This window comes from Callorhinus ursinus, unplaced genomic scaffold (assembly GCF_003265705.2).
Source record: "Callorhinus ursinus isolate GAN/ISIS: 27379988/994484 unplaced genomic scaffold, GSC_fseal_2.0 scaffold69, whole genome shotgun sequence".
Classification (NCBI taxonomy): domain Eukaryota; kingdom Metazoa; phylum Chordata; class Mammalia; order Carnivora; family Otariidae; genus Callorhinus; species Callorhinus ursinus.
The window spans coordinates 1,442,268-1,467,702 of record NW_027397131.1 but is presented as its reverse complement, the minus strand read 5'-3'; the positions used below and the strand labels follow the sequence as shown (position 1 = coordinate 1,467,702).

The 25,435-nt window shown below is 34.8% G+C and overlaps 1 protein-coding gene across 6 annotated transcripts in view; it reads right to left on the bottom strand.

Annotated features, from left to right (window-relative positions):
• JMJD1C (jumonji domain containing 1C) overlaps positions 1 to 25,435 on the bottom strand; it is a 270,901-nt gene that overhangs the window by 81,276 nt on the left and 164,190 nt on the right. For 4 of the 6 annotated variants that reach the window (XM_073886201.1, XM_073886202.1, XM_073886203.1 and 1 more), the window contains one exon: positions 7,435 to 7,548. In XM_073886201.1, coding sequence (XP_073742302.1) covers positions 7,435 to 7,548 — 114 coding nt within the window. Of the gene's footprint in view, positions 1 to 7,434; positions 7,549 to 11,409; positions 11,985 to 25,435 lie in introns of those variants that run through there. The other 2 variants (XM_025850164.2, XM_073886205.1) reach the window with 1 other exon arrangement.

Sequence of the window (25,435 nt, the reverse complement as noted above, 5' to 3'; positions counted from 1 at the left end):
GATTTGCATCTGGCACTGCCTGACTCATTAGGTTTCTCTTTTCAGATAAACCTAGAATTAGGTCAAATGTCTCTTATCTCTGAGACTAAAATAATTAGTCAGGGATTAACTTGTTAGGTTAATATTGGTCAGAAATGGTTGTTTTTCCACCATGAGCAAGTTCACAGAATTATTAGTGTTGAGAAGCAAGTTCAAAGGTCATATAGTCCAACTCTTATTCCATGCTTACAGGACTTCCAAAACATAGTACTATACCTACATGGCCTCTCACCAGAGCCAAATAAAGAAAAGCAATTCTGTAACTTGCTGAATAACACTATGCTTTTTAAGATAAAAATAACTATCAGCAGCAAATGGAACCTTTGACTTTCCCTGTGGAAAAAAAGTAAGAGAATCTTCTGAAGGGTAGTATCACACAAAAGGGTTCTGCATCTTTTCCAAAACCATTTTCTTAAAATAATAATTTAAGAAGTCACCAATTGAATCTTATCTAAATAAACTTCCCTGAAGGGCTCAGTGGGGGAGGAGGGAGCGTTGACCATGGCTTGTATAGACAGCAAAAAATTATCCAGAATCAGCTGTAGAAAGAAATGGCAAGAGTTCCAGAGACAACAAATAAGACAGATTGTTAAAAGTAAGAAGTGCAGATGGTGGAAGACAAATATCCAACGGTTATGTATGTATGATAGGAAGAGAAAGGAGTTTCAAATATCCACCAAAAAGGTTTAAGATACCATTTACAAAAAGAGAAATTCAGAACCTGTCTAAATAGGTATCTTCTACTGAGCTGTGCATGTAGTTAATAACTCTTCAATACAGCATTTCATTTAATCTTCCTAACTCTGAGGTAGACAACAGCTTTATCTTACACATGAGGAAACTATTTATTTAGAATGCTTGAGACTTTCCCAATGTCACATAGCTAGCAAATAGCATGGATTTGAAACCATGTCTGCATGAATTGACTTCAAAACTCATATTTTTAACCATTATGCTATACTGATTCTCTCTTAGAAGAAAAGACTCTAGTGAATGAAGACCCAATCAATTAGCTGCTTCTCATGTATTATAATAATCAGATGCCACTGTTATGTAGAAATTTTGTTATTTTCTTGCTTCAAATCTTCCAATGATTCATTTGGCCTACAAGATAAAAAATTCACTTAATAACTGTATTTAGCAATCCTTTTCCTCTTTTATCTGACCCCATAATACTTATTTATGTAGTATGGAGTCTACTATTCAAAGTTGAACTCTCTTCTCTAGCTGATATTCTACTATTTCTTTCTTTCTTTTTTAATGTTATGTTAATCACCATACATTACATTATTCTACTATTTCTTAATATACCTCTGTTCCTGAGTGATCATGCTGACCCTCCTGCCAAATGTCCCACATTACTCTTTCACTTTCATCTCCATTTAATTGAATCCCATTCAAGTTCTACCTCCTTCATGAGACTTTAAACATTTCAATCTCTACTGATTTCTCCTTTCTTTGTATTCTTAGTCTTTACTATGTATTTTTGGTTCCTTAAATCAAGTCTATTTTTAAATATAAGTTCTTGTTCTGAATTATAAAGTCCTTGGGAAAAAAGTACTATGACTTAGTATATTAATTTTTTAAACCAATAAGCACCTAGCCGGATGCTGTGCATAGGGAAACCACAGAATTTAAATAACGTTAAATGAATGAAGTCAGTTGGGATGTTTCCAAGGTCAGATATTAAAAAATTTTAAGCATAAGTCAAAGGGAAGTAGAGTCTAAGCATAAAATTTCCATTTAAAGACTCCCTTCTGGGGAAGAATCAAGTGAGTCAACAATTAGTGGAACACAAACTAAGAGCTCTAGCCTCTTTTTCTGCTCTGGGCCCGTTCCTCCCTGTCTCAACCACACTGCAAAAGCTCTCATTCTTGGGGGTTGGGGGTATAGGTGTGTTCCACTCTCATATCCTAAAAGGCATGCTTCTAGGGTTTCCTATAAATTCCTATAAAATATCTCTTTTTAAAGATTTTATTTATTATTTTAAGATTTTTTTTTTATTTGCAAGAGAGAGAATGAGAGACAGAGAGCATGAGAGGGAGGAGGGTCAGAGGGAGAAGCTGACTCCCTGCTGAGCAGGGAGCCCAATGTGGGACTCGAACCTGGGACTCCAGGATCATGACCTAAGCCGAAGGCAGTTGCTTAACCAACTGAGCCACCCAGGCGCCCAAAGATTTTATTTATTTGACAGAGAGAGACACAGCGAGAGAGGAACACAAGCAGGGGGAGTGGGAGAGGGAGAAGCAGGCTTCCCGCTGAGCAAGGAGCCCAATGCGGGGCTCAATCCCAGGACCCTGGGATCATGACCTGAGCTGAAGGCAGACGCTCAATGACTAAGCCACCCAGGCGCCCCAAAACATATCTCTTTATATAAAGTTATCATTTTTTAAAAATCTAATTTATTTCTTTAAAACAACAACAGTTTGTTGAGCAATATCTGGAAGTCAATTTATTTTTTTTTCTTTGGGTTAATTAAATTAATGGGAAATAGTAATTTGATACCAGGAAGAGAACAAATCTGAGAGGAATTCAGGGAAACATTTACATAACTATACTAATAAATCCTGTACCAAGTCAAAATCCCATTTCTTCTACAGGAATATTAGTCTTAAAATGATAGATCTACACCAAAGTCAAGTGAAAATAAAGAAAAGTTTAAAAAATAAGTTTTTTCTCTACCCATCAAAGCAATACTAACTAACATGAAGTTCTGTTTACTTCCTTCTGTAAACTATTAGTGGTGCCACCATAATACCCAGGGGAACAAATTTGCTCAGAAAATGAATGACTACCAACAAGATTTTTAAACTTTTGTCAGAGGCTCATTTATGTCAAATATTTAATTCAACAAAATATAACATCTGGCTAGTAACAACCAAACCAGTAGTTAATTGTTCACCTTGGATGATTGTGGACTAAATTTCACTTCACACTGCATTATCTCATCCTGGTTGTGAAGCAATTCCAAAGTCCACAGGACAATAACAAAAATTTAGAAGGAAAAAATACAGGTCTCTGCTACACTCACTCCCAAACTACTGGTAATTTATCCTAGGCATTCATTAGAGTTATTTTTAGTACACCAGATGTGTTGGGCAACAACTACCTTACGGATATTCTGAAACCATAGCCAATAAATTTGTATCATCGATGATGTGAAACTTATGGGTCAAAATGGACTGAAACAGGGAAAACAACTTTCTCACAGAGGAATACAGAAATGAGATACACAGATCTGATTAAGCCCAGACACATTCATTCACTAAATATTTTTTTTTGAAGATTTTATTTATTTATTTGACAGAGACAGCATGTGAGAGGGAAAACAAGCAGGGGGAGAGGGAGAAGCAGGCTTCCCGTGGAGCAGGGAGCCCGATGTGGGGCTCAATCCCAGGACCCTGGGATCATGACCCGAGCCAAAGGCAGACGCTTAAGGACTGAGCCACTCAGGAGCCCTCATTCACTAAATGTTTTAGGACTCTTCTCTGTTCAAGTCTTTAAGCAATTTTTAGTCCAGGTACTAAGAAAATAATCAGGTTTGTTCCACCTGTTCCCTTTTCCTTCAACCAGCAATTCACAGCACAGGAGTACTATATCTAATATTTAGTAAAGCAGTTCAATGTCTATATTCTATGATGGTACAAACTGTAGAATTAATGGTCTTATCTCTAAACTTGTATCACTTTATTATGACCCAAAACTTTAAAAAGGATGATTCCTTCAGGTCTAGGATGATTCTACCTTATAGCAGGGAACATATCTCAATACTACAATGAATTTTAATATACAGTAAGATAAACATAAGGCATAAGTTTGAACAAGCACATTCTGCTTCAAGTCTCTAATGGTTTTTTAAACTAGTGCCCTTTGTATTATCCCTCTACTACATTTAAAAACAAAGAGAATTGTGATCCCTAGAAAATACTGGACTAACAAGCCAGACCAACCCAGATTTGTTGATATGAGTCATGTACAATTTTCAGGTAAGAAATAATAATCTCTTCTATATCCTCTATGAAGCAACCAACCTGAAAACTGCAGGTGTGTGCATGGCCAGAAGCCAAAATTCAGAACAAGATGATTTCAAAATCATGCTAAAAGTTCAATGTTCATATTTCATTACCAAACTGTTTTTTGTATTAACTTGATCAAAACTTCAAGTTTTAATGAAAAGTTTTTTAAAAAATTTCTGCAATCGTGCTCCAAAGAAAAGAAACAATACCACAAAAATCATAGTAATTAGGAAAACTGCAAACTATAAAAGCCATCTTTCAGAATCAATAATTTGTTGTTTTATTTTCCCTCTTTCTTCCCAGTCAGTTGAAAGACACAGTAGAATCTGCAAAGTTCCCACCTACTTCCTCTCTTTTCCCTTCCCCCTCTACTTCAAAGAAAGTTAACTACAGCCAGGCATGATCAGGAAATCTAAAAGGAGGAAGCAGAAACTCATTTGTGTGCATAAGGAAGGAAAAAACAGAATTAACAATAACCAAGCGGCTTCAGTGACCTAATTAATATACATTGATTATTTTATCTATAAAATGTTGGTTTGGCTTTTCTCCTCATTCAACTTTCCTTCCAAAATACTGAAAACTGTAACAATGATGATCGCACCCCAATTTCCCAACTACATGCCACCTAAAAAAGTGATCAGATCAAGTTTAATACATGGCATTTGTTATTCAATGCATTGAAATCAGAGGTTAAGTGTAGGATTCAAAGCAGTGACCTAAAAGTGAAATGATCTGTATTAATTCCTGAGTCAATGGTTTCCTAACCATTACCTTAACAATATACTATTTGGATATATTAAAAAATAGGGCTGTACAACTTTATTAAGGAAATTAAAGGGAGTGTACTACTACAGAACTGCTGAGAACCAAGGAGAAAGATGGTAGGTGGGAATTCCCACTAGAAAAACATTTTCTTAGATTCATAGTAAAGCATTTGTCTGAATTTTTAAAACAAAAGTTATGTGTACCCATCACTCTATACACAAAGGCCATTTCTAAAGAAGAAAGCTGCTTTCCCCCATCACACTTAAGAAGTCTACAAAGGATAATTAACATCTAGATTCAGAAGAAATTGCCTCATGAAATTTAAAGAAGTGAGAAAAAACAGGGAGAGCATTTAAAAAATGTGTTCAATTTTCCCTGAACTCCCTTTGACTTACATAGGGTTACCCTAAAGTTGAGATATGTCAAGACACTATTTACAAAATCTATGCCAGTAACAGCTGCCATGTTTAAGATGCCAAGGAATTTAATGTACTGTTTGGACAAGTGGTTACAGAAAAGCATTCTGGGATAAAGCCACTCTAATTACATGAACTCTAAAATTGTTTCCTTTATCAAGAATGTAGCTGTATTTCATAAACTCATTTAAATAAATAAATTTGAAAAACTAGACTGAGGCATCTTAGGTCTCTGGAGTACATTTTCATTCAAAATGTTACAATAGGTGTCTATCATTTACATACTAGAGAAAATATCCTTATATTTTTCTAACTTAATATGAAACTAAATATATTAAAATACATATTAAAAAGCTCTGTTGCAAACCATCTAATTACTTTTGAAACTCCTAAGAAATTCTAAAATTAAGGTATGCTGGCTCCCTAAATCAAGTGCTGTTAGTGTAATTCCTTCTGATTTTCTAGAATTGAGAGCTCACATTTGTGAAAGACAAATGGTTAAAATGTCAAGACAATCACTTCACCTTTAGAAGATAGAATAGTTTTCAGGCCAGACATCAACCTGCCTTTACTAACTGAGCAATACAAATGGCTTACTAACAAAGACAATCATACAATTTAAAAATCAAATAAGACTTTAGCTCTTGTGCCTTTATTTTTTAAATAAAATGACAAAACTATCAGAATCTAAAAGCTTAAAATGTAAAACAAAACAAAACACCCAGTAAAATGTTAGCACATTCTTTCAATCATTATAATTTTAATAAACATGTTGTGAAGTTTTAGGCCACCTGGCAAAAGAGTTTATTTTTAAAAAGTAATTTCTACATAATGATTTCACTTCTCTAAATCAAATCCAAGCTGAAACTTCCAGAGTGCTGCTAATCAGCAACCACAAAATTAAAACATTAAGGGTTGGAAGGTTCCTTTGATTTTACCTAGACTCACCCAGTCTAATTCCCACTAAAACACTGTTAGAAATGAAACAAATTATAATAAGGCCTATAGTAAGCTAAATGGCATTCACAATTAAAAACAAAACAAAATAAAACCCCAGGGAAAAGCTCTAACACCTTCAATATTAAACTGGGACTTGCTATGAATTTTTAGCTATAAATACTGTAAAGAAAGAACAAAAGCTAACAGTACAAAAACTAGGCCATTTAATGAAATAAGAAAAATAATGTGAAAGGACAAAAGCACATCTATGTAGACTTCAAAATAACATTTAACTCAGAGAACTATCATATCATTTTGGTAGATCTAGCAGAAGAGGCACATAACTGCTCTAATTCCCTAAGTATTATAAGTCCACACACAACAAATCATTGCTCATTAACTCAAGCTCTTGTTCTTTCCATGGAAACGATGCCTCTATATTTTATTTTCGGAAAACAGTAACTATTCTGAAATTAAATTGGAGTACTGACTTTCAGCTCCATTAAAGTCAAACTATTTCACTCATTCTTTCTTTCAATGCAATTACCATATTATTTTAAACACAGGTAAAAAATGTATGACATTTAACTCAATCTGAAATCCAAATATACAAAGAAAACAAACTTCTGTGCATTTTTACTTCTACCTTAAAAAATTAACCGATAGAACTTCACTAGAAATTTAAAAATTCATTTAGCTTACTATTTTTGATGAGTTTCTTCACAGGATTTAAATCTAAAAGCCTACTAGAAAATATTTTTCCAATTAAATGTATTTGTACTTAAACTGCATCTGGGAACTAAAATTTAGAAAATGAACAATTAACGACAATCTAAAAGAAACTTCCCACTTAAAAAGAAAAATGAAATACTATTATTGTATGCATACAGTAAACACTAATCTCATTTAATTACATTAAATGACCCAATTCTTAACCTTTAGAGCTGGAGACAAAGGTAATTTATACTAATATCTAACCAGTTATTTCCTAATGATGAACAGTATTTATAATGGCAGTTACTTAATTTTGCTCACTTGTGTATTCCCAGTACAAAATGCTGCCTAGTTCATAGAAAGTTCTCAGTACATAAATCTGTTGATTGGATAAATTAACCATTTATCCTATAATCAAAAACTATTGAATGCACTGGGTTCCTTGAACACCTAGATGTTAGCTTGAACTGAATATTTAAAAGAATATCTGAATGTCACTGAAGTTTAAAGATTAGCTAACTTAAAAGCAACCTAAAATTTCTTACCTGGTAGGGCTGAAAGGCACTATCTTCAGTTAAAAAATCCAGTTGTTTATCTACAAGGAATTCTACCGCAGTGATTGAACTGGGTATGCTTTTTTCAACCAGGGGTTTGAAAGTCTGGTAAGAGAAAAAAAAAATTCATAATGGTTATTTTCCGGGTTTTATACTCAAATACGAAAGGTATTATTTGAATACAATGTATAAATGTCATTATCATAGCGATTTTGGAGTACCAATTAATATTTTCATATTATAATCTAAATGCTTTTATCCATACAATAAAATATTTTATTTTAAAAAGGAATGAAGTAGATCTATAAGTTGTTTATTTTAAAAAAGAGAATCAAATATACATGTGTATAAAAATTTCTAAGATAATAAAAGAAATTGCTTCTGAAAAAGTCAACTGGGTAGGGGAGCATATTTACCCCAACTCTTTTTTAAAAAATTATTAAGTATTAATCTTTATAAAAACAGATCAGATATAGTTCACAGAACTACTTTTTTGCTAGCTCATTCACATCAAGGATTTTAAATGATCAGGATGCATCTGGTCTTTTAACTCCACCCCGTGCACTACCCACCCCCGTCCCTGCCCCAAGCACAAATAAAAATCCAGCTGCTTCAGTAAGAACAGCATGGGGGAAGGGAACAGGAAAAGAGGGAGGTATGAAGTATTACACAAAACCCACCTCTCAGTACAGATCTCTGCTACTTTAAAAATCAAATGAAGAGACAAACCAAAAATGGGCGCTGGGAGGTGGGGATCCATGGCCATTTGATTATTTTAAAGAAGACTCCCTCATCTTTTACATAAAGGAGTATATACCCATATCTTGGGGTGGGGTGGGAGTGAGAGAGGCAGAAGAGGAAGAGGAAGGAAGGAAACAAAGGTACAATGTATGCAGTTTTTAATTACTGTCACACTTTCGAAGCAGAAGCAGCTTGAATAAAAAGCAAGTGTCACGTCCCTGGTATTTTTCTAAGAACTTAAGAATCAAAGTTTGGAAAATGGAATTAAAAACCAACTTATTTTATAAATTACCTATATAACACGGAGAAATCTTTCTTGCTACAAGCCAACTTGTGTGACCATTTGGATACAAACCAAAGCTTTTGTTTTGGCAGGGACAGTACAAATCCCCAGGAGATTCAAAGCCATTGTGTTTCCCCCTTCATTTACTATGTCTTAAAGAAATCTAACATCTTGCTAATCACAACTAATAATGTACTCTGGGTAAAAACTTTTCAAGCTCTTTAGTGCAGAGTGGCTCTTAAGGAGTTAATTTCTGTATTTAAGAAATTCCTTTTAAAGCTTTCGATTTATTGAGGAATCTGTAACTGTTTTTAAAAAAGCTAAACACATGAGAATAGAGAAGCATTTTAAACATGCCTTATTTCTATACTCTACCATGAACTTAAAAATAGTATCTTCTTTCCTAAATATAACATGAAAAAATTCTCTTACATCCCCACTTATTTTCAATATTTATGATTAGAAAAATCTAACCACAGGAAGTTCCTCCCTCCCTAGTCCTAAGGCTAACCTTTTAAGTACTACATATGTATCAGGAGTACTCTTATTTGGGTGAGAAATTACATTTTCAAAACAGACATTCCCCCATTACTTAGCTATCTCTTGCAATTACTGCAAACTAGAATTTTCCACTTTGCCAAGACTAAATTCCTAAAATTATTTCATAAAATATTATTATTTTACCTAACAAGTGACTCAAGTTTTCAAGATCATTTATCTAATTTAGACTTTAAAATGTCTACCAGTATGTGATTGACATGATATATGTAATATTCTTCATATTATATATTTGTTTAGTTTTTAGTAAACTAGAAAACACTGGCACCTTTTCAAGATTTGATTTAATCCTTGAACTTTATTCAAATGATCTATTTCTTTTCAAATAGTACCATGTCAGGTCAACTCGTGAAGGTTAACAAAAAGGTCCACAAAAGCTATTATCTAAGTGGCTAAAGGTACAATTCAATTAAGTAGGATTTGAAAAAGAAGTAAACTCCTGTCTGAGTGCCTCTTTCTTACGCAAATAATACAGGTGGTTTGCATTTCCTATGAGACCTAGTCATTTTATAATATGAAAAACGTTCTTGTGAAGAAATCCTCTCAGAACTCTGCTTTTTAAGGTAGATCAGAGTTCTAAGGGTAAATTTTAACAAGCGAACTAATCATAATTTAAATTACTGAGTTAGTTTAGTTTCTAGGCTAAAATAAGAATTTCTCATTTTAAGATAACTCATTGAAAGCCACCAGGAGAATTTAGCTATCAGAAATGTTAAAGGTTAGTTTATAAAAGGCTATTTCTGATAGAATAATACTTATAACCATGTACAAATGGAGGTCAAGAGTATATCATGCTTCTTAAAATAGCAAATAGGGCCCAATGTGCAAATTTTAATGTGCAATTATATTTAAGCTACAAATATGTTCCCAGCAAGAGCTTATAAATACTTCTACAGTACTTGTTAAAGAAATGTTTCAATATGTATTAAATAAACAACCCTGAAAATGTGTGATTATTACTACTTTATGGAAAATTAAAGACAAAGAACATATGAAACTAAGTACTTAAAACACATATTGATTTTCTAAAGTGGCAAATCAACGATATAACCATTATTCATATTTGTATCCAAGTTGAACACATTTCAAAGAGCTATTATTAACTTAAAAATAAAAACATAAATATTTAAATAAGAGTGAACAGATCCTACAGCTTTTATGATGAATCTGTAGTAAATATTTCATGGGTCTAGGTGTACTGGAATGTAAAGAAAGTAGAACTCATGCATAACTAAGTAATTCAAGACACTAAAGATACATCATTCTATGAGGAACTTCCACAGCCTAAGGGGAAGCAATGAGCTACCATCTGATGAAAGTCACAGAATATGGCCCCAGTCACAAAAAGACTATTATTCCAATGCTGAAAATAGCCTTTGTGAAAATTCAAATAAAAATTACTAATTTAAAATTGATATTCATAATTGAAAAAAAACTTTTTCAATTTTATTAATGGATTAAGAGTTCCTTCAAGGTCCTTTGTCTGACCGTACTTTAAAAATAGTCTAAAGCCAAAATAAATAGTTGAGAGCCTGAATTTCTAGTAGGGCCTACACCACGCTATAGGAAGAATGCTTAGAACAACTGTATCCTGTTTGGGGCTCCATGCTGCACCACATTCCATTCACATGAGGAAGAGGAGAACAGATGAGCCCTCCACAAAAAAACATTTTTTAAAATAAATCAGCTACAGCTCTCAAACATAACTCAGCTGCTCAAACAAACCATGTTAAAGCTCACATTTAACATTTAACTGAGAATTCATGGAGTTTATGTCTGCAGTCTGAGTTTCTAACAATCTCCAGTTAACATTTAACAATTCCTTTTCCAACTTAAAAAAAAAAAATCATGCTCATTAACTACAAAAATCTGATATAAAATTCACTAAAGGAAAATACTGAAGCAGAAAACTAAGCAACATTTTAGAAGTCAAGGTTTAGTCTACGGGGAAAAAAAAAAAAAAAGACTGGAGTGACTTGAAAGAACAAAGTCCAAATTCCCACCCAAGCAGGTCTATTGAAAAACACGATACTGTTAGAAAACAAGTTGGGGGTGGGGACTGGAATACACCACACAAAAAAACCCTCACAAAACAAATACCCCCACTTCCCTTAAAACACTATATTCTAAAAACCCTAATCTGAAACATTTCTGCTGTAATACTTTAAACAATTAAACTCTAGTTTTTAATCTTTTTACAGTGTTAGGAAATTACTACACACACAATCCTTTCTGAACAAATGAAAAGAGTTAAAATTTCTTAAAACTAAGAACACTAAGGCTAGATCAATAAAAGGCAGTGACCTTAATTCCTAAGGCTGAGAAGTAAAACCAAATGTAAATTAAGACAAAAGAAAAAGGAAGCAGAAAAATACAAACCGTACTTTGTTCTTTAGAATTTTAAAGTATCTTAAAATCTCAGAAATCCACGACACAGCTTTAAAGGTCAAGAAGTAGCTGACATTTCCATTTCACTCTTGAGCAGTATTTTTTATCTAGCCTAAATACTTCTTTAGTCTTCAAAAATCACAGGCAAATGGCTCTCAAACCAAGCATTTCTGAGCTCACTTGCAGCGTCGTCATTGTATAGGAAGAAAAGCCAAGACCACAAAACGAAGCAGAGCTGTAACCTAACAAGTCTCCGACGAGCAAATGACGATTTTCTGTCTGCTCTGGCTCAGCCTGGCAGTGATGAGGATTACAACTCGCTCTTTGTCATCAGCACTGTGGTGTTAACGACTAAGAAATCCTGCAGCTGAAGCACTACTGCATCCTCCGATCTGGGTCAGGATAATTTCTCCCGAGGTCGCTTACATAACCAGTGAGATACTCCAAATAGAGAGAACAGCCATCCATCAGCTAGAGAAAGCCTTCCCCACTGTACTCTGTCTGCGTGGAAACACACTGCAGTAGCTTCCAACAGAGCAGACACCCAAATGAGAAAGACTACTTGGCTTAGGGCACACTGAGAGAAGGGAAGAGGCGGTGCTCTGTAAACTGTAACTAATCCCCCGTCACAGGTGCTGATGGAGTCACTTCCAGCACGAGTCACATTACTGGTGATTACTCATTTGGCTGCGGCCATAGAGACTGGCTCATAATTTTAACAACAGACAAAGACAGACTAGTGGTGAGACTGAGACCTCAAGTTTACTGTCTCTTTCAATAAAGCAAATGCAAATACAAAGTTTTTGCTTTCCAGATTTACCAAGGTGAGAAAGTGCAGAAAAAAAATATTACGTAAATATCTCTCAAGTTGGCAAAAATGAAGCATAACTTCCAACTATTGAAAATACTTTGTGTGCTTTAAAGTCCTTATTTTAGTTTAATCATTTGTCCTTAAAAATATACTGACATTAAAAAAAACTCAGAAAAAAACACTTAAAAGCATTTTTGGAGTAACAGTCCAAATGAAATGAAATGACATAACCACAACACTTTACTCAAAAGAAAAACTGGTGATATTTATTTTGGCAGATTTAAAAAAATACTCCTGAAACAATTTTATTCTTTAAAAAAATTTAATCTACACAATTCAGTTATAAAAAAATCATAATTTGAGAGCATAAAATGTATTTTTCTGGGATGTGTTACCTAACATAGGCTTGTAACTTCTTTCTAATCTCAAGAGCTGTGCTGTCTAATATGGTGGCCACTAGCTACACATGGGTACTGAGCACCTGAAATGAGATTAGTCTAGATTTAAATGTGTGTTGTATGTATAATATATGCACTGAATATGAAAAAACAATGCTAGATATCTGTAAGTGTAAGAAAACATTTACCTATTTTTAAATGATGTGGTCTTTTACAAATATGACTGAATGCAGAATCTCAATTTTAATAAACCTAAAAATTTGTTTAATATCACATACACAACCAATTCATCAAATCATTTCAGAGAAAAACTTCTAGCCACCAGCCAATGCCCTGTCTCTCTGTACCTATTCCAGATGTATCAGTTTCATTTCACAGAAACATCAGGGTAACCACTGAAAAGATATTTTCAACTTTAGTGTATGATGGACTGTATCTACAAAAATCTCAATCTTTTTGTTTGTTTTAAGGATGAAAGAGATGGATAATGATTATTCTAAGAATGTTAGTAAGATATAGCTTTAGAACACTGATGGTACTAAAATGTAACTTTAGAACAAATATTTTTAAAAATAGTAACTCAAGTGAATATTACATCATACACATTTCAGTAATTCATTCATAATCACTTCCGACATGAATGTAAAACATATAAGGAAACAAAAGTATTCACAATGTCATATAATATACAAAAGAAAAAACAACTGGATCAATATGGCAGCTTTATTTTAACCCCCAAACAACAAAGAAAACAAAGAAACATCAAATGCTTGATGCAGGCTATTATATTAGGAAACAGCACATTTTCAGTACATTCCACACTACATTTCTATAATTTATTGTACATTAGAGAATGAGTTTAATATTTCACCAGATTCATCTTACAAGCTCACATAAATTCAAGTATGACTATGATATACACTTAAAAACAGCTGTCTTTGTTCCTAAGTACTATCAGTCCCCTACAGAATCAAACAGCAAATAGAACTACACTTAGCTAACAATCCAAATGCCACAATATTTATGTATTCCTAGTGACACAGAATGCAGTAATTTTTTAAAAATCAAAATAAGTAATATCAATAAAGAAAAAACACTCATTTTTATTTCATACTATATCATGGTTGAATTAAAATTCTTCTCCATTATTATAAAGAAATACTATATAGGGGCACCTGGGTGGCTCAGTAGGTTAAGTGTCTGCTTTCAGGTCAGGTCATGATCCCAGGCTCCTGGGATCAAGCCCCATGGCTGGCTCCCAGCACAAGGGGGGAGCCTGATTCTCCTTCTCCCTCTGCTACTCCCTTGTGTTCTCTCTCTCTCTCAATTAAATTAAATTAAATTATTAAAATAAAAAAGAAATACTTATATGGTCAATTCTTAATGAAAATGAGGAGAGCACAAAGATGGAACTAGTTGAAAGCCATAAATACCTTTTTAATATTTATTTCATAAATTGAGCTTCACAAATACTTTTAAAATATTTCTAAAAAATTTTAAAAATATATGAATGTGAGTCTGGTCTGGTACTCTGGTAAATTCCTAATACAAATAAAAACAGTGAAATAACAATATAGAGAACCCACTTGGTAGTAAGCATAATAAGTTGCTCAGCTTTTACATCAAGCTTGTTCTCTCTTGTTCTTACAACTCCTTAGGGATGGTAGATACCACCTTTCAGACAGCAAAAAGCACCATTTTGAGAGCAGAATTTTAGTCCTTTAGATTGGTTGTTTTTATGGCTTATAATTTAATGGATTAAGGAAGCAAGTTGAATAGTTACTGTTAATTTTTCTTTTCTTTCCCTTTCTCTTTCTTTTTATTGGCGGGGGGGGGTTGGGTTGGGTGAGGGTAGGGGGTAAAAAGTCTTTTCTGGCAGCTAAACCAGGCTAGAGGAAGAGGAAACTACTCCAGTTACTGCCCAGAAATACACATCTCTGACTTCCTTCCTTTTTAGCTGGTTTCTAGGTTACAAGCTGAATAAATCAACAGAGGTGAGAAAGTAAACAGAGGCTAAAAGGAAAGCAACACGGTATGGCTAGCTAAAGAAAATCTGTTTCTTCCAATAATATAAGAACCTTACATGTGCAATTAAGAGTTAAAATAAATGAGCATTTTGGTTCCATTTATCTTGGGCCATAAAAGAAAGAAATTCATCTTTAAAGATATAGAAACCTAAAGAAACAAGTGATTTCTCCAAGTATATAGATTTTACAAAAAAACCCAAAAACCTCTAAGTTCAATGGCCTAGGACTGTAAATATTTTTGTAGACATAAAGTTAAGAAAAGAGGATGAACAATAGTAGTTCAGAGGATTTCAACGTGATATGGCCCTATGTGAAGGCTAACTAGATTCAGGAAAATATTTTTTCAATATGCTCTTGTAATCTATGAAAATACACAATCAAACATATTAACTACTGTATTGTGGTAATGTCCAAAGGATTAACTTCTTCACAAAAATGAATCTGTGCAGAACCTCCAGGGACTGCAAACATTGTGTAGCACTGTTTCCTACTTTGAATACACTATGAGTTCTACAAGGATTTCCAGATGACAGGAATCTTTAAAACTTTCTTACCTCCTTCAAGTTTGCAGCACATTCATTCAACCAACAGGTATGAGATGTCTTTTATGTACCAGGCGCTATGCTTGGCCTGGGGATACAATGGTGAGGAAAAACAACCAAATTCCTACCCTAGCATACATTCTACACTTTTAGTAGGAAACAGATACTCCAATTATCATAGAAATAAAAAATTACACCTTAAGAACTCAATTAATAATTGGAGAATTAGTGTTCCTTTCCCTCCTTTCTTCACTATATCTTTGATATCACACTCAGTCATCAGAGGAGGGGAATGCAACAGAATGTGTCCATTCTTTAAACCTTGCAGATTTTAATGATATATAGTTGAGCTAAGAAAAAATCACTACTGAGGATACTAAAACAACATAAAAACACTTTATGCAAATAGACTCTATTTTTCAATAAGCATATGGCTGAATTCAGTTTCCTTTGTTTTATTTTTTCCTTCTAGGCTTTCTTAATACTAATAAGACATATACTCTACTCTAGAGTAGTTCTCAGTTTCTCAGCTCTATGTCTTCTCTTTCAGAATCTCCCGATTAGACAGACTTCTTTCCTCCCAGTATTATGAGGTTCCATTTACTCTTCTGTCACTAAAAGTTTGCAGGTGCGTGCCATTAAGATAACCAATTTTTCTTTTTTTTGTTTTAAGATTTATTTATTAGAGAGAGAGAGAGAGAGAGAGAGAGTGAGCATAAGAGGGGGGAGGGTCAGAGGGAGAAGCAGACTCCCCGCCGAGCAGGGAGCCCGATGTGGTACTCGATCCCGGGACTCCAGGATCCTGACCCGAGCCGAAGGCAGTCGCTCAACCAACTGAGCCACCCAGGCGCCCACCAATTTTTTCTATAAATAAATAACTCCAAACTGTATATTTAAACCTGTATTTTATATCATTATTAGGACATTATCATTCTTATATCCTGCTACCACATAAAGCCAAACAGGACTAGAGAATTAAATGCTTAACCTTTCCTAAGTTATTGACACATCTTTCCAAAACCACTATAAGTACTATCACTACTTACTTTATATATAAATACCTCAAAATTCATTAATAAATTGATCATATTTGATAATTTACTTTGTTTCCCTTGCTCATATTTCTGAATACCTGATATTTTCCTTTAAAACTCTGTCAATAATGAAAATGTAATTTTTTAATAAATTATTCCATAACTTTAATCTGACCTCAATAAAAGTACCAATAAGATTTTGGAACTAGAAAAATCAATTTTTGGGGGGCGCTTGGGTGGCTCGTCAGTTAAGTGTCTGCCTTCGGCTCAGGTCTTGTTCCCAGGGTCCTGGGATCAAGCCCCACATCAGGCTCCTTGCTCAGCAGGAGCCTCCTTCTCCCTCTCCCTTTCTCTCTCCCTCTATGTGCTCTCTCAAATAAATAAATTTTAAAAAAAAGAAAAATCAATTTTATGGAAAAGCAAATATAATAAGGAAAGTTCTAAAAAGAAAGAAAAAGAGAAAAAAAAATCAATAATAGGGAACTAGCCTAACAGATACTACATTACATTTCAATGATCCAAATAATACAACAGTGTGAAACTGGAGCATGAATCAACAGTCATCAATGGATAGTTTAGAAAGTCCCTCAATAACATCAGATAAGTATGAGCATTCAGTGTAAAATAAAGGTGGATCTTCATATCATAGGGGGAAAAAAAAGAGAATGAGAAAAAACTGAATAATTCTTTTAAAAAGGGAAATGGAACTTTAGAGAGTAATAATTTAATTTTTACAGATGAAGAAACTGACACTCAAAGAGAATAAGTGACTGAATTTTCTTGTCCAAAACCTTGTTTATAGAAGCCCTGGGACTAGAACCTGGATTTCCTAACTCATAGCTGAATGATTTTTACATTTTAGGATGGCGTGAAAGAACTGTATTGTTTTCATGCTTGCTGGCATGAGGTGGCAAAGAGCAAAGTGTTTTGCCATCTGCTGAATAAAACTTTAAACTTTGAACATAAAATGGAGGAAAATGAAACCAGTCTAGAACAAACTACAAAATCATATACCTGAGGAAAAAAAGGTAAAATATAATAATTTATACATTTTTAATATGCTTTAATAACACTTATGTCACCTTTCAGAAAGAAGAAAGAAGCAGGATTAGGAAAAAAAGCAACTCAACATGAAAGGGTTTTTTAGGCTGTGTTCATTAAAAAGAACACTTGGGAAGATGACAAACCATTAATGGTTAAAAAGAAAAGGAAAGTCAACTATTTTGTTATTGCTATTTCTGTCAAGGAAATTACTTTTAATATGGCAAGTGTAAACTAGAGATTAAAAATAAACTAAACGGTAAAGGATAGTAGAGGATCTTTTTTAAGAAACCAAATTAGGGACACTGGGGTGGCTCAGTCAGTCCTTAAGCGTCTGCCTTCTGCTCAGGTCATGATCCCAGGGTCCTGGGATCGAGCCCTGCATAGGGCTCCCTGCTCAGTGGGGAGTCTGCTTCTCCCTCTCCCACACCCCCTGCTTGTGTTCCGTCTCTTACTGTGTCTCTCTGTCAAATAAATAAATAAATAGATAAATCTTAAAAAAAAAAAAAAAGCCAAATTAGTTTTCCTTATAAATAACATAACTAGAGATAATTTGGAAAACAAAAGAAATGGGTAAAAAGGATCCCCTAGTTTTAACAATTTACTCAGCCAGTTGAGAAGTAACTGGCTCAGTCAGTTTAAGTGTCTGCCTTCTCCCTTTGGCTCAGGTCATGAACTCAAGGTCCTGGGATCCAGCCTCCCATCAGGTTTCCTGCTTGACAGGGAATCTGCTTCTCCCTCTCTCTCCACCCTCCTCACCCCCTTGCCTGTGCTCTCTGTCTCAAATAAATAAATAAAATCTTAAAAAAAAAAAAAGTAATTTGACTTTCAGCCCCTTTTTTTCCACAAGTATATTTGTTACCAAATTTCAAGAAAAAATTTAAAATGAGCAGATTATAAATTGTATCTTAAAACTCATTTTATTACATTGCCATTATTTTAAACAGCTACCTAATAAAAACCAAGTAAATAAGCACTGAATTTTATTATGCATTTTCTTAGTGCTGGATATATTGACCTTTTTTCACTTTTCTTATTACAAAAAACAGGAACATCGTCTGCTTTTATTAACTAAAAACCCAAGTTTAGATGGGTTCAAATAAATTACATGTTAGCATATTAACTTGATAGATATAAATTCAGAGCCATTACTGATAGTCTTTGAAAAAACAAATCAAGGCATTATCAAGATATTACAGACAGGCATTTATTGATATTTATAAAGGAGGAAAGGGGCAATTCAGAAAAAAACTGCATGCTAGTAAACTTGAACTCCAGCAAAACTCCAAGATGGATAATTAGAATCATGAAAAAAAATAATACACAGTGATTACTAAGAGCCAAATATCCTCACTGAGAGTAATTTTAATTAAAATAATTTTATTTTAATAAACACAAAGGTTACTTTCATCAAGACAACCTGCAATAGGAAAGTCAATGAAATATGCGCTGGATGACAGTTTTTGATGCATCTGAAGCTAGTTAAAGAAATGCTAAATAACAGTACTGTTTTTAACCTATACATTTAACCTGTACCTGTACTGCTTCTAAGTTTCATCTTTTGTCTTATACACTATCACATGAAGGCCATCTTTATTTGCGAATTAATAAATGAACGATTCAAAATGAGAGGCAATAGTCCCTTGAGATCTTGCATTGGTCATACTAACTCTAAATATCTTGTTCAATTTGGAGAATCATAATATGAGAAACAATTACAAACTGAGATGTGTCAAAGACATTTAAAAATCATGGATTATTAGGAGCATTTAAAGGAATGGAGAACGGCCTGGAGAAGAGAAGGACAAATAATTATTTACAATTATTTAAAGTGTTAGATAATTTGGAAAGGACCTTATAAGTAAAATTTCAAAGGCCAATTCTAGCTCAGCACAAAGAATTAAAAAACTTCTCATAATTAAACATTACCATATCAAATCCGATTTACTCATGAAGTACTGAGCGTCCAATAACTAGAAGCAATTAAAAATCTGGATGAACATCTGACAAGTCTGTCATTGAAGGATCCCCTTTCTGGCTTTGGCAAGGAGTGATTTTTAAAATATTAGAGATTCTTTCAAATTCTAAGATTCTAATACTGTCTTCTTCAAGCCATTTGCTTCATGTTTATAAACAAAGTTAAGGAAGATTAAATCAAACTTTTCATAAACACTGCTTCTACCTTTGCATTTACGAAAGCATAAAAGGAATCCTGCTGAATGTTCATGTATTATTCAGATAAGGTGGCAGAATTAAAAGTAAAAAGTAACTTCTCCCATATCAGAATAAATTAACCAAGGTTTGTACCATTGGGCAGAAATAAAACTACATAGGAGACTTCTGTCGTATGGTATTTCTGTCATCCACAGATCCTTTATCTCTTAGGATAAAAAAGCAAATGTAGTTTTGTGGGAATTAGAAATATTACAGAATTAAATCAACCCAACCATAAATGCAAAACATGTGTTACAAGAATCAAAAATCACAGAAGAAATTCAAAGTTAAGCTAAAAGAAAATATGTCTTACAGTCTTGAATCCTGACAAGTATACCATCCTCAGAAAGTAAGGTATATATACTAATATGTTTGCAAATAACTGATTTCCTGGACTTTTTGTTCTAAAACTAATTTAAGAATGTGTATTTTCCAATTTTTCTTAATCATTTTCACTGTTTGTACTTTTGGAAACCTGAAGAGAATATCTATTTCTTTACTGGTTTTGTTCATTTCCGTCTGGCAAACATCTGTTTCTTATGCAGCACAAGTTAACAAGGCTCTACAATTATTTCCCCATTACCTCCTTGTTTGTCAAAAACTCTGATGATGTCAGCAACAATCTGGAAGCTGAATTTTTCAACTAATAGGGGGATTCACAATTTCCATTAAGTATGATACGGTAATTATTTTACTTATTTAAAAAATTATTGCTTTTTAGGTGGTGATGATCATGTATGCTAAGTACCACTTAGATTTAAAATATGGTTAATATCAAAATTATCCAAGTGTCTTTTATTTTTTTAAAGATTTTATTTATTTATTTGAGAGAGAGAGAACGCAAGCGAGAGCACAAGCTGGGGGTAAGGGGCGAGGGAGAGGGACAAGCAGACTCCCCACTAAGCAGAGAGCCTGATGCAGGGCTTGATGCCAACTCCCTGGGATCATGACCGGAGCAGAAGGCAGCCACTTAACCGACTGAGCCACCCGGGTGCCCCAAAATTACCCAAGTTTCAACCATATTTCTTTAATTATTGTTAATTTATGCCACCATTTTGACAGTCATGATATATCAAAATACTGTGATGCAAATTAAAAAAACTAAAATGAAAGAGAAAACTTTATATAAAGACTTTCATACTGAAGTGTTTTCTTTCAATTATCAACAAATTAATGATTCATTTAAAAAGAACTTTTCTTCTTTTATGACATGTTGTAGTATAATTGAAAGTTATTATTATGTGCTCACTTTGGTAGCACATATTCTAAAATTGCAACAAAAGTTATATTGCAAATGAGTACAGAGAAGATGTAATTTCATGTCAATAACCACTAATATGATTTTGATATACTTCCTTTAAACAAAGTCCCTCCCCTCTAAAGCTCTAAGTCTTCTTATTTCAGGTCAGTTCCTGTTTCACTGAGGACTCTCCCTCTAAAGGATGAGGCTACAAAAAATCCCAAGACTAACTGGGAAGAAAATGTTGAGGCCACCTAATGATGCCCAGAAGCCTTGTGTAAGTTTATGTCTGTAGAGAGAAGAAAGTTTCAAAATTAGACTCTTCATGGATAATCAAGATTCCTTCCAGGATCTTAGTTTCCTTCAAGGTTTCAGACAGCCTGGAAGCAGTCTGCTCAAATAAACTTTGGAACTCCTGTGGATTTAGTAGTGCTTTATAGCTTTTCAAACAGTTGCTTTTTCCTTGGGGATTTGAAAGCTTCACTGTACTGATAACCTAACCACCTGCTACAGGAGATTCTTAAAGTACAACAAGTTATCCTAATTTCAGGATTCCTTAGGATTATACTTCCTGGCTTCCTGTCACATTTAGGTCAATTTATATTTCAAAGTTTTAACTTTGAACTATATTCTACTTGGCCATGGAGAACAGGAGCACACTTTATTTTTACTTTTTTGAAAGATTTTATTTATTTATTTGAGAGAGAGAACATGTGCCTGCACATGAGTGGGGGAGAGGGGAAGGGGGACAAGCAAACTCCCTACTGAGTGGGAAGCCCAACTCAGGGCTTGATCCCAAGACTGTGAAATCAAGACCTGGGCCAAAGTCAGATGCTTAACCCAAGGAGCCACCCGGCACCTTGAGCATACTTTAAAAGTTACATGATTTATTTATTTTTTTTTAAAGATTTTTATTTATTTGACAGAGGGACACAGCAAGAGAGGGAACACAAACAGGGGGGAGTGGGAGAGGGAGAAGCAGGCTACCCGCCGAGCAGGGAGCCCGATGCGGGGCTTAATCCAAGGACTCTGGGATCATGACCTGAGCCAAAGGCAGATGTTTAACGACTGAGCCACCCAGGTGCCCCAAAAGTTACATTATTTAAAGAAAAAAACAGCTTAAGTGGTCATGGAACTATGAAGTTTTCTACTCTCATAGGAAAAAATGCTACATAGAAAAGCAATTGTTTATGAAACCGGTTCATCAATGAGTGGGTCAACTAAAAATGCCTGTATACTTTCCATTGCCACTTCCTTTGCCAGAAAGGAGTTTTCTTTACCATTCTCTTACAGTGGTACACTAGATGGAGCTTTGTTATGGCACATTGTTTATTACTGTATTAATTGGTTAGAAATTCTGAAAGGTTCCCTTTGCTTCCAGAGCTTGATGTTGAAGGCACAGAGTGGTGTTAGCAAAGTCCTAGAATAGTGGTTCTCAATGGGTAGCCCCTTGTCCAACAGCATCAGCAGTAACAAGCAACTAGTTAAAAACACACATTATCAGGCTCCACCCTACACTACCCGAATTAGAAATTCCAGGGGTGGGGTCCAGCAATCTGTGTTGTAACAAGTTTTTGAGTAATTCTGAAGCACTGTAAAATTTGAGACCCAGTGATTTAACGCAATTGCTTTTTGTTTTTTAAATGAGAGAGACAGAGAGAGAAAGGCAGAGGGAAAAGGAGAGAGAATCTTAAGCAGGATCCAAGCTCAGCATGGAGGCGAGGCTCAATCTCACCACCCTGAGGATCATGACCTGAGCTGAAATCAAGAGTCGGACACTTAACCGACTGAGCCACCCAAGTGCCCCAAAGCAAGTGTTCTTAACCTTTTTGGAGTCAAGGAACTCTCAGAGTCTGATGAAAGCTACAGCTCCCTCAGAAACATGAAAAACATAATTTTGCATCACAATTTCAGGGGTTTCCAAGATCATCCAGAGAATCTTAGAATATACATTTCTAAGCTTTAACACTAATGAGCTACTGAAACAGAAACTCTGAAGATGGGGTACTGTACTTGTAAATATTTTTAAAACTTCATTTTTTAAATCTTTCCCCTGCTGCCTCAACATCCCCACAAACAAGCTCTAATTATCCTACCCAGGTGACCAGGTGCACCAGGATGATAAGGTTGGCCCCTGGCCCACAAGTTCTCCTTCCTGCCCTCCCCTGACTGTGACCTAGTAACAACATTCAAACACACCAATGAAATCCCCTTGGCTCCTTTTCTTGTGTACTCCAACCTGACACACCAACAAAGGCACTAACCCACAGGTCCTTGTATTCTCCCCTTGGCTACACACCTACTTGGTTGAACCTACTCCCTTCTGGCAGAAAGTGACTTTATCTCTCTAGCACCTATGAGTATAATAAACTTTGTTTTCCTGTGCCTCTCCTATGGTTTCCTCTTATGCCTGCACCTGACTGAACATCACATAAGAGAACACAGGACAAGCCCAGGAATCCTTAGTTCTAAAATGCTGAGTTAAATCTGAGGTTCTGTCAGCTTTGGGAACCACGAATCGTGGTTGAGAACACCTGGCCAACAGTGACTATATCTCAGGATAGAATGCCCCAGGCCAGGTCTCAGACATTCTCTTGATAGATCAGATCAGTCTCCTTGTCAGTTTGCTAACTTAACCTCCTACTTTCTCAGGAAGCACAGGATCTTTAAATAGCTTACATTGGAAAGCTGTTCCTTCTCAATGTGGGGATATTTGAGCCATGCAGAGATCAATTTCACTCATCAGGTTTTCAGATTCAAGTAACCTAAGGCTAGCAGAGGCTAAACTCTTTCAAATTATGCAGAGAGATAACTATTTAAAGAAGCCTTCCCTTCCTAAAAATATCAAGCAGTTAAAGCAGCAGGCTTAGAAAGTGGCAATGCTGCTTCCCTAGATTACACAGAAAGAGAAAACACAGCCCAAACAGTAAACAAATAACCACAAAGGTAGTTTCCTCTTGATGCTTAAAAAAGATGAGGTTTCCAATCATTGCTGTTCCCTAACTTTCTACTCATAGTAGGAGGAACAAAGAGGAAGTGCCTCAAGAGAAGATATGAAGAGCCAGAAGTACAGTTAATCATTCAACAAAAGATTTCAAAGCTGATTAAAATTGCCTGTGAAGCAAAAAAAAATTTCCCAGGTCACATGAACTATTAATTCAGAATGACTTGGCTCAAGACTGTGGCCCAAGGAGCTGAAGGCCCAAAATTACACCATGAACATTTCTATCACATATATCAATTGTAGCTATTTTGGGGTGTGGGGTAGGGGTGGAGACTAAGGTTAAGTGTCCTATCCTGACATCTAGAATTAGAAAGTACACATGACATTATAATTAAGGTGCTCATCTTTCAAAAAATACCTTCAAAATGTTACTCATTTTGATATATAAAGCATAAAACATTTACTGCTTGTGAATCAAACTCTCCAAGTACCCGCTTTGATAACTACAAGTTCATGGACATTTTTTATTCATTACTTAACGAACATTTGTGAAGCACCTATAAGGTGCTACCTACTCACTCTGCATGGTATTATATATAGGAAAGTAAGAATTACCAATATTTTATTTTCCCTGGTACTTATCTAGATAACAAAGGAACTGCTCTTACACAATGAAATTTAACAAGAGTAAATGTTAAATCTCTAGTTTTAGCTTCCAAAAAGCTACTACTTAAGTATGGTGCAACACACACTCCCACCCCATCCCTCACAAGCACACATTAGTATAATATGTGGTAAAACTTGCTCGGCAGCTTTGGATGCAAAAAAGGATTAGGAAGTTTTATTCAGTCTACAAATATTCACTGGAACATCTACAAAGTGTTAAGCATTGTCCCAGAGATTTTGGATGATGTAAAGATGAGGCTAAACAGAAATTCATTATGAGGCAAGAATGTACTGCGGTGTGAATGCTAAAAATGCTATTATAGAGTGTTCCAAATATGTTAAGTAACAGTCTCAATATATTGAGATCACTTCACATGAAAATTAAAGGCATCCCATTCAGAAAGACATTCACATTAGAATATAAACAAAAACAGGGGCGCCTGCGTGGCTCAGTTGGTTAAGCAACTGCCTTCGGCTCAGGTCATGATCCTGGAGTCCCGGGATCGAGTCCCATATCGGGCTCCCCGCTCAGCGGGGAGTCTGCTTCTCCCTCTGACCCTCTTCCCTCTCGTGCTCTCTGTCTCTCATTCTCTCTCTCAAATAAATAAATAAAATCTTTAAAAAAAATAGAATATAAACAAAAACAGGTGATCTGGATAGTGGAAGTTCTGTCTATAATCAAGTCATATTAATACTGGTTAAAGGAATTGGAAATGTTTAGCCTAGGGTCTTTACTATACTTTAATATATAGGAAAAAATTAACATACTGTGTTCTAGAGCAGAGGATCGTAACCTGGGTTAAAAAAAAAGAAAAGAAAAGAAAAGCAAGCAAGAAAGAAAAGCGAAAGCCTTCATGGAGTCCAGAAAGTCCTTGAAATTATTTATAAAAATTTGTGAATATAAGCATTTTTTCCCCCCTGGAAAAAGGGTTATTGATAGTTTCTTTTAGATTTTCAAAGGAGTCCCTGATCCAACGGATCTAAGAACTGGTGCCTAAAAAATAAACTAGGTCCACTAATGGAAGTTACATAGAACCATATTTTGGTCCAATGTTAGGAAAAGCTTTGTAACAATTTTAGCTGTCCAGTAATGGAATGAGCTACT